The 12013-nt window shown below is 46.8% G+C and overlaps 2 protein-coding genes across 2 annotated transcripts in view; one reads left to right on the forward strand and one right to left on the reverse strand.

Moving 5' to 3' along the window:
* Positions 1–394: 394 nt before the first annotated feature.
* mrps26 (mitochondrial ribosomal protein S26) lies at positions 395–1835 on the reverse strand. The gene is made up of 4 exons (XM_030087204.1): positions 1492–1835; positions 1214–1360; positions 1012–1135; positions 395–941 (listed from the first exon to the last, which is right to left on the reverse strand). The coding sequence occupies exons 1-4, from the start codon at positions 1710–1712 to the stop codon at positions 810–812; spliced, it is 624 nt and encodes a 207-aa protein (XP_029943064.1). The 5' UTR covers positions 1713–1835; the 3' UTR covers positions 395–809.
* Positions 1836–1978: 143 nt separating this feature from the next.
* The window catches only part of ganc (glucosidase, alpha; neutral C), a 15001-nt gene continuing 4966 nt past the window's right edge, over positions 1979–12013 (forward strand). The window contains 8 exon segments of the mRNA XM_030087176.1: positions 1979–2204; positions 2699–2761; positions 2841–2943; positions 3196–3323; positions 3772–3948; positions 4036–4039; positions 4143–4212; positions 5046–5281. Of these exon segments, the coding sequence (XP_029943036.1) occupies positions 2179–2204; positions 2699–2761; positions 2841–2943; positions 3196–3323; positions 3772–3948; positions 4036–4039; positions 4143–4212; positions 5046–5281 (807 nt within the window). The 5' untranslated portion in view covers positions 1979–2178.

Raw genomic sequence — 12013 nt, forward strand, 5'->3', positions numbered from 1 at the left:
GTTTTATGAACTTTCTTCAAAGACGCTGTGGTCTTTAAAGGAGACGGTTTTAATGGAAAACAGGTCACTGCTGGAGGATCTACGGTATGACAAAAATTAAAATGAAACTTAAATCCCGTGTTTTGTCAAAGCTTAAATTTGATCTGTGTGGGATTTTTTTATGAATTGCTTATTTTTTCTCCACTTTTCCTTTTCTTTGTCAAAGCAGTGGCCATGAAGTGTTTCTGTTAAAATGACCTCAGAACGATTCTGCCTCCACAGTTCAACGCCGACGTTCTGGCTTTCAATAAAACATCCTGCTGTTGAAAAATCTATCTTTACACAGAAAAAAATCCATGAAAATCATTTATCGGATTTCAAGCAAAAAAAAAAAAAAGATTTTTGGCTGTATCGCCTGGCCCTACGTGACAGGGTCAAAGGTCACGGCGCTGTAGAATGTGTTCTGGAGCTGAAGGAACGTTTCTGAAAGTCGACGTCTTTATTGGTTCGTTTTTAATTTACAAATAAACCTGTTTACAAACACTGAGTCCTTATGGCTCTCAAGAACGGACCGGCACAGAACACACACACACACACACACACACACACACACACACACACACACACACACACACACACACACACACACACACACACACACACACACACACACACACACAAAACCAAAGCATCTTGTCAGACTGTTGACGGTTCACATTGTGACAGTGATCCTGGTCCAGCTGGACCAGCTGGACCTGGTGGGAGGAGTCCTGGCTGGACCTGGTCCCCGGGCCAGGGTCCTGGGGTCACGGGGTCACGGGGCCCCGCCCTCACTGCAGCACCGTCTGCTTGGCCACCCGGCCCTCTCTATCGATGGCGTAGTTGTAGTTCTTGGGCTGGTCCAGAGCCTGCTGGATCCGCTGGTCCAGGTTCTCCAGGGTGATGAAGGTCTTGGCCTCCTCCTGCAAACAGGAAATGGAGGTCAGAGGTCAGGGTTAGGGTTAGACCGGGTCCCGGGCCAGAGGTCCATACCTGCAGCCTCAGGATCTCCCTCTCCTTCTCCAGGATGAAGTCCTGCTGCTGCTGCTGTTGCTGCAGAGCCGCCTCCTCCCTCCGCTGCTGTTCCTCCTCCTCCCCCCGCTGCAGCCGCAGGATCCTGGAGCAGGAGAGACCCCCACATGAAGGACCGGGTCCCCCGGCCGCCCCCGGGCCCCCTCAGCCCCCACCCCCCCACCTGCTGCTGAGCTGCCGCCGGTTCTCCTCCCGGTTCCAGGCCATCAGCGCCCGGTGCTCCTCCGCCTCCTGCCGGGCTCGCTCCTCCGCCTGGGAGCCCGTCTCCTCCTCGTACTTCCTCCGCAGAACCTCCTCCTTAAACTGCATCCTGTCAGGGAGGTGAGGTCAGAGGTCAGGGAGGGAGGAGGACGCCCAGAGAACGTTTCAGCAAGCCTGCAGCCCGGTCCAGACCTGCCCGGGACCCCGGCCGAGCCCCCGGGCCGGGAGGCCGCTACGTACCGCAGCGCCCTCAGGATCATCTGGTACTCGGAGAACCGCTCCTTCAGGACCACCATCTCCACCGGGTCCACCGGGGGAGGCACCTTCACGCGGCCCTCCTTGGACTTGGCCACCGGGTCGGTCCGGGACTTCCGTCCCCGGACAGAGTCCAGCAGGACCGGGCTCCGGCCCGCCAGCAGCCGGGCGGCCCGGAAGCCGGTCCCGCGGCTCACCTGGAACATGTCCCGGGGCTCTCGCTCCTGAACGCTCCGTTAAATGACGCCGAGCGGCTCCAGAACCGGCAGATTTACGGTAACTTTGAACAGCGTTACTCCCACACGGAGGCAGACATCTTGGAGACTCGGCGGCGGAAGTGACGTCATGCCACGAGACGCTCCGCCTGCTGGAGAACGTTGCACCTTTCAGATGCTTCAATCTAACAATAATAATAATAATAATGTCTTTTTTAAAAATTGTGACATGATATAAGCGGTAATTTCAGGACAGATGAGAGGAAGTGCAGAACATTAGACGTCTGTGCGCGGTGTCGCGCCGTGGTGTCGTCACTTCCGGTCTGTGATGGCCCCTGTCGGAGTAAAGGTGATCAGATCAGAGTGAGGAGTTTCTTTAATCACGTGAAACTTGATTTAACTCAATTATTCCGCATTAGTGAGAATAAAGTGAGAGGCCGAAGGTCAAAGTTCAGACATGGAGGAAAACAAACAGCCTGACAGGTAGAAACACACTTCAGCAGAGGTTTACACTGAGTGCAAATGCATGAATCATAAAGTGTGTGTGTGTGTGTGTGTGTGTGTGTGTGTGTGAGTGTGAGTGTGTGTGAGTAATGTAGTCTGAATGTTGGGTTTTCTGTATTTTATTTATTTCATGTTTTCTTGTTGTTTTCTTTCCCTGCTCGTTCAGTCACTGTTGAATGATTGAAAAATAAAGAAGGTACAAACAGCAGGTGGCGCTGTGGACCATGACTACTACTACTCCTCCTCTTCTCGCTCTTCCTCCTCCTCCTCCTCCTCCTCTTCCTCTTCCTCCTCCTCCTCCTCTCGCTCTTCCTCCTCCTCTTCTCACTCTTCTGTCTGAAGCCTTTTCTTTCTCTTCGTTTCCAAACAGGTTTATTTCTCTTCTTCCTGCTGGAAGATGTTAAAGCTGCTCTTTGACCTCTGATCTCTGATCTCTGACCTCTGACCTCTGATCGGCGTTGCTGTTCCTGCAGTTTGGTTCCAGACGACGACGGGAAGGAGAAGTTCAAGACCAGCCAGCAGGTGGCTTTTTACCGGTGAGTCCTGAAGCTGACTGAGTCCTGAAGCCGAGTCCTGACGCCGAGTCCTGACGCTGGTCTGTGGCTCCCCCTGCAGGAGGCAGCGGGACGGGCCCGGCCTGCAGCACCAGGCCCTGCTGGACTCCCTGGTCCTGTCGGAAGGAGGAGCCAGTCTGCAGCTGCTTCAGGTCCAGACGCAGGTCAGCAGCTTCTGCTCTGCTCGCTTCACCGCTTCATCCTCGGTGGAAACAAAAGAGGGAAGATGCTCTTTTCATCTGAATTCCAAGTTTGACTCTTGTGAGCAGATGTTCCAGCTGTGTGTCCAGATGTTTCCACGGTAACAGATCTGAAGCTGGAAACGCTGAGATCCGTCAGCAGCTGGTCAGCTGGCATTCCTCTGCTGCTTCCTGCTGGTGCTCCCTCTCTCTCTTCCTCTCTCTCTCTCTTTCCAGACCAGACTCCTCCTCTCGCTAAGCTCCGCCCCCGGAGGCGTGGTCAGGCTGACCATCGACGAGCTGCGGCCCCTGAAGCCCCGGTTCAGAGTTCCAGATGTGGTGAGGGAGGAGCCGCTGGGCGAACGGTGAGAGCGCCGCCGCTAACTCCGTGTCCTCCACACCGCTCCTCCAGCTGTTGCATTCTGGGTAGTCACGTTAGCATCGGCGTTGTGTCTGGAGCTGGTTCGGCCGGATCGCAGCCTGCTGCGACCCAGTTTAGGCCCGCAGGCCTCATGCTGCGTTCAGCGAAGAGAAGGCGGCGGTTCTCCGTCTGTCCGGAGTGGGTTCTCTGGGTTCTCCGGGTTCTCCAGGTTCTCTGGGTTCTCTGGGTTCTCCAGGTTCTCCGGGTTATCCAGGTTCTCCGGGTTCTCCGGGTTCTCCGGGTTCTCCAGGTTCTCCGGGTTCTCTGGGTTCTCTGGGTTCTCTGGGTTCTCGGGTTCTCCGGGTTCTCTGGGTTCTCTGGGTTCTCCGGGTTCTCCGGGTTCTCCAGGTTCTCCGGGTTCCGCTGCAGTGCTGATGTTCTGACCGTCGCAGGATGAGGGTGGACTCGCGGACGGACGACTGTCTCACCCTGGGCTGGTCGTCGGGGCGCCACCAGGTGCGCCTGCAGCGCTCGCCGTTCCGGCTGGACTTCCTGTGTGAACAGGAAGTGGTGGCGAGCTTCAACCCCGGCGGGCGGCTGTGGCTGGAGGCGCTGCGGCGCCGCCCCAGGTCAGGTGACGTAGAGCACTTCCTCCACCGCCGCCGCTCCGCCCTCTAACGCCTCTCTCTCTGCTCCGGCTCGCCGTCTCCTGGCAGTGAGGTGAGCAGAACGCAGAACCTGCATCCGGCTCCGGCCCGGCTCCGGCCCGGTTCTCGCCGGGTTCTCCATGGGCTCAGAGGAACCTTTGGCTTCTGTATTTCAGCTGGAGGACGAAGACGCAGCGTCTCTGTGGACGGAGACCTTCAGAGACTTCCAGGATGTCAAGGCCAACGGTGGGTATCCCGAACACCAGACCCGGAGTGTCTCAGGAGAACCAGAACCAGAACCAGAACACCAGACCGGGAACGTTCCAGGGGAACCAGAACCAGAACCAGAACAGTGTCTAGGTTCATGTTTCTCACTAAAACATCTGGAAACTGAGGATCAGATCCAGGAAACACCTGGAGTTCAGCAACAGTTGAAACAGCAGCAGTTAGCAGTGGTTAGTAGCAGTTAGCAGCGGTTAGCAGTGGTTAGGAGCGGTTAGCTGCGGTTAGCAGCAGTTAGCAGTGGTTAGCAGCAGTTAGCAGCGGTTAGCAGCGGTTAGCAGCAGTTAGCAGCGGTTAGCAGTGGTTAGTAGCAGTTAGCAGCGGTTAGCAGTGGTTAGTAGCAGTTAGCAGTGGTTAGTAGCAGTTAGCAGCGGTTAGCAGCAGTTAGCAGCGGTTAGCAGCGGTTAGCAGTGGTTAGCAGTGGTTAGTAGCAGTTAGCAGTGGTTAGTAGCAGTTAGCAGCGGTTAGCAGCGGTTAGCAGTGGTTAGTAGCAGTTAGCAGTGGTTAGTAGCAGTTAGCAGCGGTTAGCAGTGGTTAGCAGTGGTTAGTAGTGGTTAGTAGCAGTTAGCAGCAGTTAGCAGTGGTTAGTAGCAGTTAGCAGCAGTTAGCAGTGGTTAGTAGCAGTTAGCAGTGGTTAGTAGCAGTTAGCAGCAGTTAGCAGCAGTTAGCAGCGGTTAGCAGCAGTTAGCAGTGGTTAGTAGCAGTTAGCAGCAGTTAGCAGCAGTTAGCAGCGGTTAGCAGCGGTTAGCAGCGGTTAGGGTTGTCCACCAGGAGACTGAAGCTTCGTGTTGCTTCAGGTCCGTCCAGCATCGGCGTCGACCTGCGTCTGCCGGGATTCAGCCACGTCTACGGAATCCCACTGCACTGCGAGCAGCTGCAGCTCCGGGACACCAGGTACACACACACACACACACACACACTGATACAAGGTACACACACACACACACACACACACACACACACACACACACACACACACACACACACACACACGCACACAGACTGCCAGAGGGCGGTGTTGGCGCCCCCCGCTGTTCCCTCCCCTGATTGTAGCCTGAGCTGAACTCTGCTGGCCCGCCGGTCTTGCTGGGGGTCTGCTGGGTGGGCGGGGTCTAATCCCCCCCCCCCCCCAGTGGACGGCTCTCACCGCTGTGCACCGTCCTCCCCTCCTCCGGGCGAGTGACGCCCGCGGGGTCCCTGGGTACTGATGGGCTCAGGGAGGGGCTGCCGGACCCCCCTACATGCCTCTTTGACCTTTGACCCCGGGGTACCAGTGCACCGTGGCGAGCTCAGGTGGTCCGGGATACCTCCAGTCTCCTTGTGGCCCAGCTGGGCCTCAGGGTCAGTTTGGCCCTTGGTGGGGATGGGAGAAACGGCGTGCAGCACGGTGGAGCGCCGACACGAACAAGACACCAGCATCTTCTTGATATTTCCAACATTTTAACCCGAAGAAAACAAAGGCTAACACCTTCAGGTTCTTCTGAATGTAACTGCTAGCGGTGTAACGATACACAAAAATCTGGGTTTGATACGTACCTCGGTTCTGAGGTCACGGCTCGGTTCGGTTTCGATACAGTAGGGAACAAAATGCAAAACCTAAATGTTCCTGTTGTCATGCTTCCCATGTCCGCCTGTCTGTGTCGGCTGTGCGGCACATCACCGACACCAACGCTCTTCTCTCCTGCTACATTTGGGCTCAGCTGTGTTCGTTCCATGCAGGCGCACTGATCCACGCATCCTCCAGAAGCTTCTCCGGCTCTCTAGACTGTTTATCTGCTCCTTTATTTCAGATCATTTCTAGGAAATGAGGCTCATACATTGTCAGGACGTTATCATTTAGTATCAGAGTTTATTTAGCCTTTTTGTTCTGTTTCTGAATCTCGGGGCGGCGCCCGAGAGATTAGATACTTTCACTCAGGGTGCGAACTATGGGGGGCCAGGGGGGTCTCAGCCCCCCTTGATGAGACATGACCCCCCTGAAAACATGATTTGTGAAATTTTGGGGGCGCCCTAAATATTGGAAAAATGCTGTTTCCTCCATGTATTTCCTTTAATTTATTATTCTTGATTTAGTATGATCATAATCATGGATTATATGCAGAATTCGGCCAATTTTAAAGGATGATTTGTGCATCACTATTTCACTTAATAAAGATGCCGACCTGCATGCAGTACTGGTCCTCACCACTGAAGCGTGGGGGCGCTATGCCTTAAGCGTCACTGAAAGCAGACATGTTCCCTCCGAGGCACGCGCACCCCCCCGGTAAGTGAGCCCCCCGACAGCCGGTACGGTTCCACACTGCTTCTCTTCAGTGACAGCCCTCCTCGTCCTCCTGACAGTCTGCTCTCTCCGTCCTCCTGTTCGCTTCACAGACTCACTTTTCAAAGTTCGCGTCTGTCATGGTTTGTTTGCGGTGGCGCTCTGGCGCATGCGTGTACCGGCGCGACGTGCGCATACGCGCAACGCGGTCGCAAAATCTGTCCTGCGCGCGGACGTCCGTGGACAGAAATTCATGACGTGACGTCCCAGGGACCAATGCGCCACGCGGACATGTGGAGCCTGGAGGAAGCTGCAGCAGCAGCAGTCATGGCTGCAGGTGTCGCTGCTCATGCCGGATGGTGCGTGTGTTTAGCGGCAGAACGTAAACACACGCACCATCCGGCCGTGAGCGGGGAAAAACAAACTTTGGCCCGTGAACTCACCCGGGGACAGTCCTGTACCGAACCGAACGGCCCGGACCGGAACGGTTCAGTAGAAATATATGTATTGTTACACCCCTAGTAACTGCACAACACAAAGTGCAATGGGGTATTTTCACAGCTTCACTACTTCCTGAAATAACTGTGCACATTCATTTCCTGTCTTGCATTATTGGCCAAACTGATTAATCCAGGTGTGTCTGGTTTAGACTGCTGCAACCAGACACACCTGGATTTATCATTTTGGCCAATAATGCAAGACAGGAAATGAATGTGCACAGTTAATTTCAGGAAGTAGTAGAGCTGTGAAAATGGCCCATTAAAGCTTCCGGCAGAGGCAGCGAGACGCCGCCATGCCGCCATGCCGCCATGCCTGTCCGCAGCATGTTTGAAAAAAAAAAAAAAAGAGGCTCATTGTCTTAATGAAATAAAATGAAATAAAAAACAAAATAATAAAAACCCAATGCTGTCCAAATTATAATTGTGTGAATGCTGAAGGCATTCACACCTTTATTGTGTGAATGCTGAAGGCATTCACACGATTACATTCCTCCTCTGACTTCTTCCGCCGTTTTTTGGCACGCTTCTCCTCCTACAAATTTTGTCCGATTTGAACCATTCAGATATCAAAATGTGCAGCTTTTTAAGGACATTCCTGCTATGTTCTGGCTTTTTAATATCTTTTAAACTTTTTGAAATATTTCAACTTTTGTGCAACTTTTTTCCCCATGTTAACGGATGGAGATTTTTTCAAACTTTGGAACCTCATAACTTCTTCAAATCTTAACCGATTTTAACCATTCAACTTTTAAAATATTCAACTTTTTAAACCCTTTCTTCAACCTTTTTCAACTTTTTCAACTTTCTTCAACTTTTTGAAATATTTCAACTTTTTAAAATTATTTTTAACATTGAAGTCAATGGGAAAACCCTTCAAATGACCTTTCAACTCCTTCAACTTTGACCCCTTACAACTTTGTCATACTTTGACGTAGACACGTCATTTTACTTGCAAAATGTAGGCATTTTTGTCCTCTATTTAGGTATGTTATATCATGTCCAGATCTTTTACCAAATTCAAACTGTGAGCCTTCAAGTACGGAGAGCATTTCAGCCGTTTTTGGAGTTTACAATGGGTGTGTATTGGAAAAGCTAGAGTGGGAGAAAGGAATTTAGAGTGCGGGAGGCTCTGGATTTAAACCAAAAAAATAATTCTTTTCTCGTCCCCCTGGCCACATTTCTGGCTCAATCTACACAATTACCTCTCTAAACGTAGCCACTTTTCTTGTGACCCGTACAATTGAGTCACTTGGTCTCTATCTCAAACGGTTCTCTCTCCAGCTGCATTTCTGTGAGGAGAGCGCAGGATTTTCTCCCATCCGCTCCAATGCATTTTGGAGAGAGATTTTCTCACTCAAATCCAAAACTTCGCTCATGTTCGTACCATCACAGTGGCTGAATGGATGATCCTACAGACATGATTCCTGCACCATTAAATTCATGAAAGACTTCTGAATCTGATTGCGAACAAATCTTTTTCAATGTCACCTCTGGGTCCTCGAGGAATGACATTTTCTCAACCATGCGCACTCCATAAGAACTGCTGGTTCACTGTCATGGCTGCTGTGCAGCTGGTCTCCACAGCAACAGACACACCTGTTGTGCTGACTGCTGCTTGATGAGTCTGGACTTTTCCATTCAGACTGGAGCTCTGTTGATCCTCTGTTACTCTGACACTGACTCTGCTGTTTCTTCAACTTTCTTAAAGTTTTTCCAACTTTTTGCAACGTTTTCAAACTTTTTCAACTTTTTGCTGCATTTTTCAACTTTTTCAACGATTTTCAACTTTTTGCAGCGTTTTCAAACTTTTTCAACTTTTTTCAAGTTTTTGCAGCGTTTTTGAACTTTTTCAACGATTTTCAACTTTTTGTAGTGTTTTCAAACTTTTTCAACAATTTTCAACTTTTTGCAGCGTTTTCAAACTTTTTCAACTTTTTTCAAGTTTTTTGCAGCGTTTTTCAACTTTTTCAACGATTTTCAACTTTTTGCAGCGTTTTCAAACTTTTTCCACTTTTTTCAAGTTTTTGCAGCGTTTTTTAACTTTTTCAACGATTTTCAACTTTTTGCAGCGTTTTCAACCTTTCTCAACTTTTCTCAACTTTTTACAGTGTTTTTCAACTTTTTGAAGTGTTTTCAACCTTTTTCAACTTTTTAGAGTGTTTCCAACCTTTTTTAATACTTTTTCAACTTTTTGCAGTATTTTAAAACTTTTTCAACCTTTTTCAACTTTTTGCAGTCTTTTCAACCTTTTTCAACTTTTTGCAGCGTTTTCACCTTTTTCAAGGTTTTTTTTTTAACTTTTTGCAGTGTTTTCAACGGTTTTCAACCTTTATCAACCTTTTTCAACTCTTTGCAGTGTTTTCAAGCTTTGTCAAAATTTGTCAACTTCCTTTTCAACCTTTCTTCTTGAACTTCTTCTGCATTACAGTTTAGCATTTTCAGCTCAGCATTCACACTTGCAGTTTCTTCAGGAACTGCAAATTTTTCTAGTTTTCCTGTTTCTCTTTAATATTATTCTGACTTCTTCCCCTGTTTTTTGACGCTTAACTCCTCCTACAGTTTTTGTCCGATTTGAACCATTCAAGTATCAAAATGTTCAGCTTTTTAAGGACATTCCTGCTATGTTCTAGCTTTTTAAAACCTTTTAAACTTTTTGAAATATTTCAACTTTTGTGCAACTTTTTGCCCCATGTTAACGGATGGAGATTTTTTCAAACTTTGGAACCTTATAACTTCTTCAAATCTTAACCGATTTTAACCATTCAACTTTTAAAATATTCAACTTTTTAAACCCTTTCTTAAACCTTTTTAAACTTTTTCAACTTTGTTCAACTTTTTGAAATATTTCAACTTTTTAAAATTATTTTTAACATTGAAGTGGATGGGAAAACCCTTCAACTGACCTTTCAACTCCTTCAACTTTGAACCCTTACTACTTTGTCATACTTTCACATAGACAAGTCATTTTACTTTTAAAACGTAGGCATTTTTGTCCTTTATTCAGGTATGTAGTATCATCTCAAGATCTTTTACCAAATTCAAACTGTGGGCCTTAAAGTACAGAGAGAATTTCAGCCGTTTTTGGAGTTTACAATGGGTGTGTATTGGAAAAGCTAGAGTGGGAGATTCGAATTTAGAGTGGGGGAAGCTCTGAATTTTAACCAAAAAAAATTTATTTTCTCGTCCGTACGGCCACATTTCTGGCTCAATCTGCACAATAACCCCTCAAAACGTAGGAATTTTTCTTGTGACCCGTACAATTGAGTCACTTTGTCTCAATCTCAAACGGTTCTCTCTCCAGAGGCATTTGTTTGAGGAGAGTGCAGAATTTTCTCCCATCCGCTCCAATGCATTTCGAGACGCCTGAATCCAAAACTTCACTCGTGTTCGCACAATCGCCGTGGCTGAATGGAAGATCCTACAGACATGATTCCTGCACCATTAAATTCATGAAAGGCTTCTGAATCTGACTGTGTGAAAATCTTTTTCAATTTCTCCTTTCGGTCCCCGAGAAATGCCATTTCTTCAACCATGCGCACTCCATTAAAAAGTGCTGATTCACTGTCATGGCTGCTGTGCAGCTGGTCTCCATTGCAACAGACACACCTGTTGTGCTGACTGCTGCTTGATTAGTCTGGATTTTTCCATTAAGACTGGAGCTCTGTTGATCCTCTGTTACTCTGACACGGACTCCACTGCTTCTTCAAGGTATTTCAACGTTTTTAAATTTTTTGCAGTGTTTTTAACCTTTTTCAACTTTTTTCAACCCTTTTCAACTTTTTGCAGTGTTTTTAACCTTTTTCAACTTTTTTCAACATTTTTCAACTTTTTGCAGTGTTTTCAAACTTTTTCAAACTTTTTCAACTTTTTTCAACGCTTTTCAACTTTTTGCAGTGTTTTCAAACTTTTTCAACCTTTTCAACTTTTTTTTAACCTTTAACTTCTTGCAGTGTTTTCAACATTTTTCAACCTCATTCAACCTTTTTCAACTTTTTACAGTGTTTTCAGCCTTTTTCAACGTTTTTCAACTTTTTACAGTGTTTTCAACCTTTTTCAACTTTTTTTCAACCCTTTTCAACTTTTTGCAGTGTTTTCAACATTTTTCAACATTTTTCAACTTTTTGCAGTTTTTTCAACCTTTTTCAAACTTTTTCATCTTTTTGCAGTGTTTTCAAGCTTTTTCAACATTTTTCAGCTTTTTGCAGTGTTTTCAAAAATTTTTCAACCTTTTCAACTTTTTTTAACCCTTTTCAACTTTTTGCAGTGTTTTCAAACTTTTTCAAACTTTTTCAACTTTTTTAAAACTTTTTCAACTTTTTGCAGTGTTTTCAAACTTTTTCAAACTTTTTCAACCTTTTTCAAACTTTTTCATCTTTTTGCAGTGTTTTCAAACTTTTTCAAACTTTTTCAACTTTTTTAAGACTTTTTCAACTTTTTGCAGTGTTTTCAACCTTTTTCAACATTTTCAAGTTTTTTTGCAGTGTTTTCAACCTTTTTTAAACTTTTTCAACTTTTTGCAGTGTTTTCAACTTTTTCAATATTTTTTAACTTTTTGCAGTGTTTTCAAACTTTTTTCAAACTTTTTCAACTTTTTTCAAGTTTTTGCAGTCTTTCTAACTTTTTCAACCTTTTTGCAGTGTTTTCAAACTTTTTCAATCTTTTACTGCTTTTTGCAGTGTTTCAGCCTTTTTCAACTTTTTGCAGCGCTTTCATACTTTTTCAAAGAATTTCAACTTTATTTCAGGGTTTTTCAACTTTGCTTATTGAGCTTTTTCTGCATTACAGTTTAACATTTTCAGCTCAGCATTCACACTTGCAGTTTCTTCAGGAACTGCAAATTTTTTCTAGTTCAGTACTGGTCTTTCATGGTTCACAGAGCATTACTTAGACAACAGTTTTTATCGTGAAATAAATGGAAATTAAAAACCAGAACCGCAAATAGGCACCAATCAGAAACCAACTTCAACTTGCAAAAAAAAAAAAAGAAAGAAAGAAAACCCTCGCC

Source organism: Salarias fasciatus, unplaced genomic scaffold, assembly GCF_902148845.1.
Source record: "Salarias fasciatus unplaced genomic scaffold, fSalaFa1.1, whole genome shotgun sequence".
In the NCBI taxonomy this organism is placed as follows: Eukaryota; Metazoa; Chordata; class Actinopteri; order Blenniiformes; family Blenniidae; genus Salarias; species Salarias fasciatus.

Bases quoted from the DNA above. Each gene is read 5' to 3' on its own strand.
- mrps26 (XM_030087204.1), bottom strand. From the start codon at position 1,712: ATGTTCCAGGTGAGCCGCGGGACCGGCTTCCGGGCCGCCCGGCTGCTG. The intron at 1,361-1,491 runs GTACGTAGCGGC...CCTCCCTGACAG, and splicing joins ATGATCCTGAGGGCGCTGCG to GATGCAGTTTAAGGAGGAGG. The intron at 942-1,011 runs GTATGGACCTCT...TCCTGTTTGCAG, and splicing joins GGGAGATCCTGAGGCTGCAG to GAGGAGGCCAAGACCTTCAT.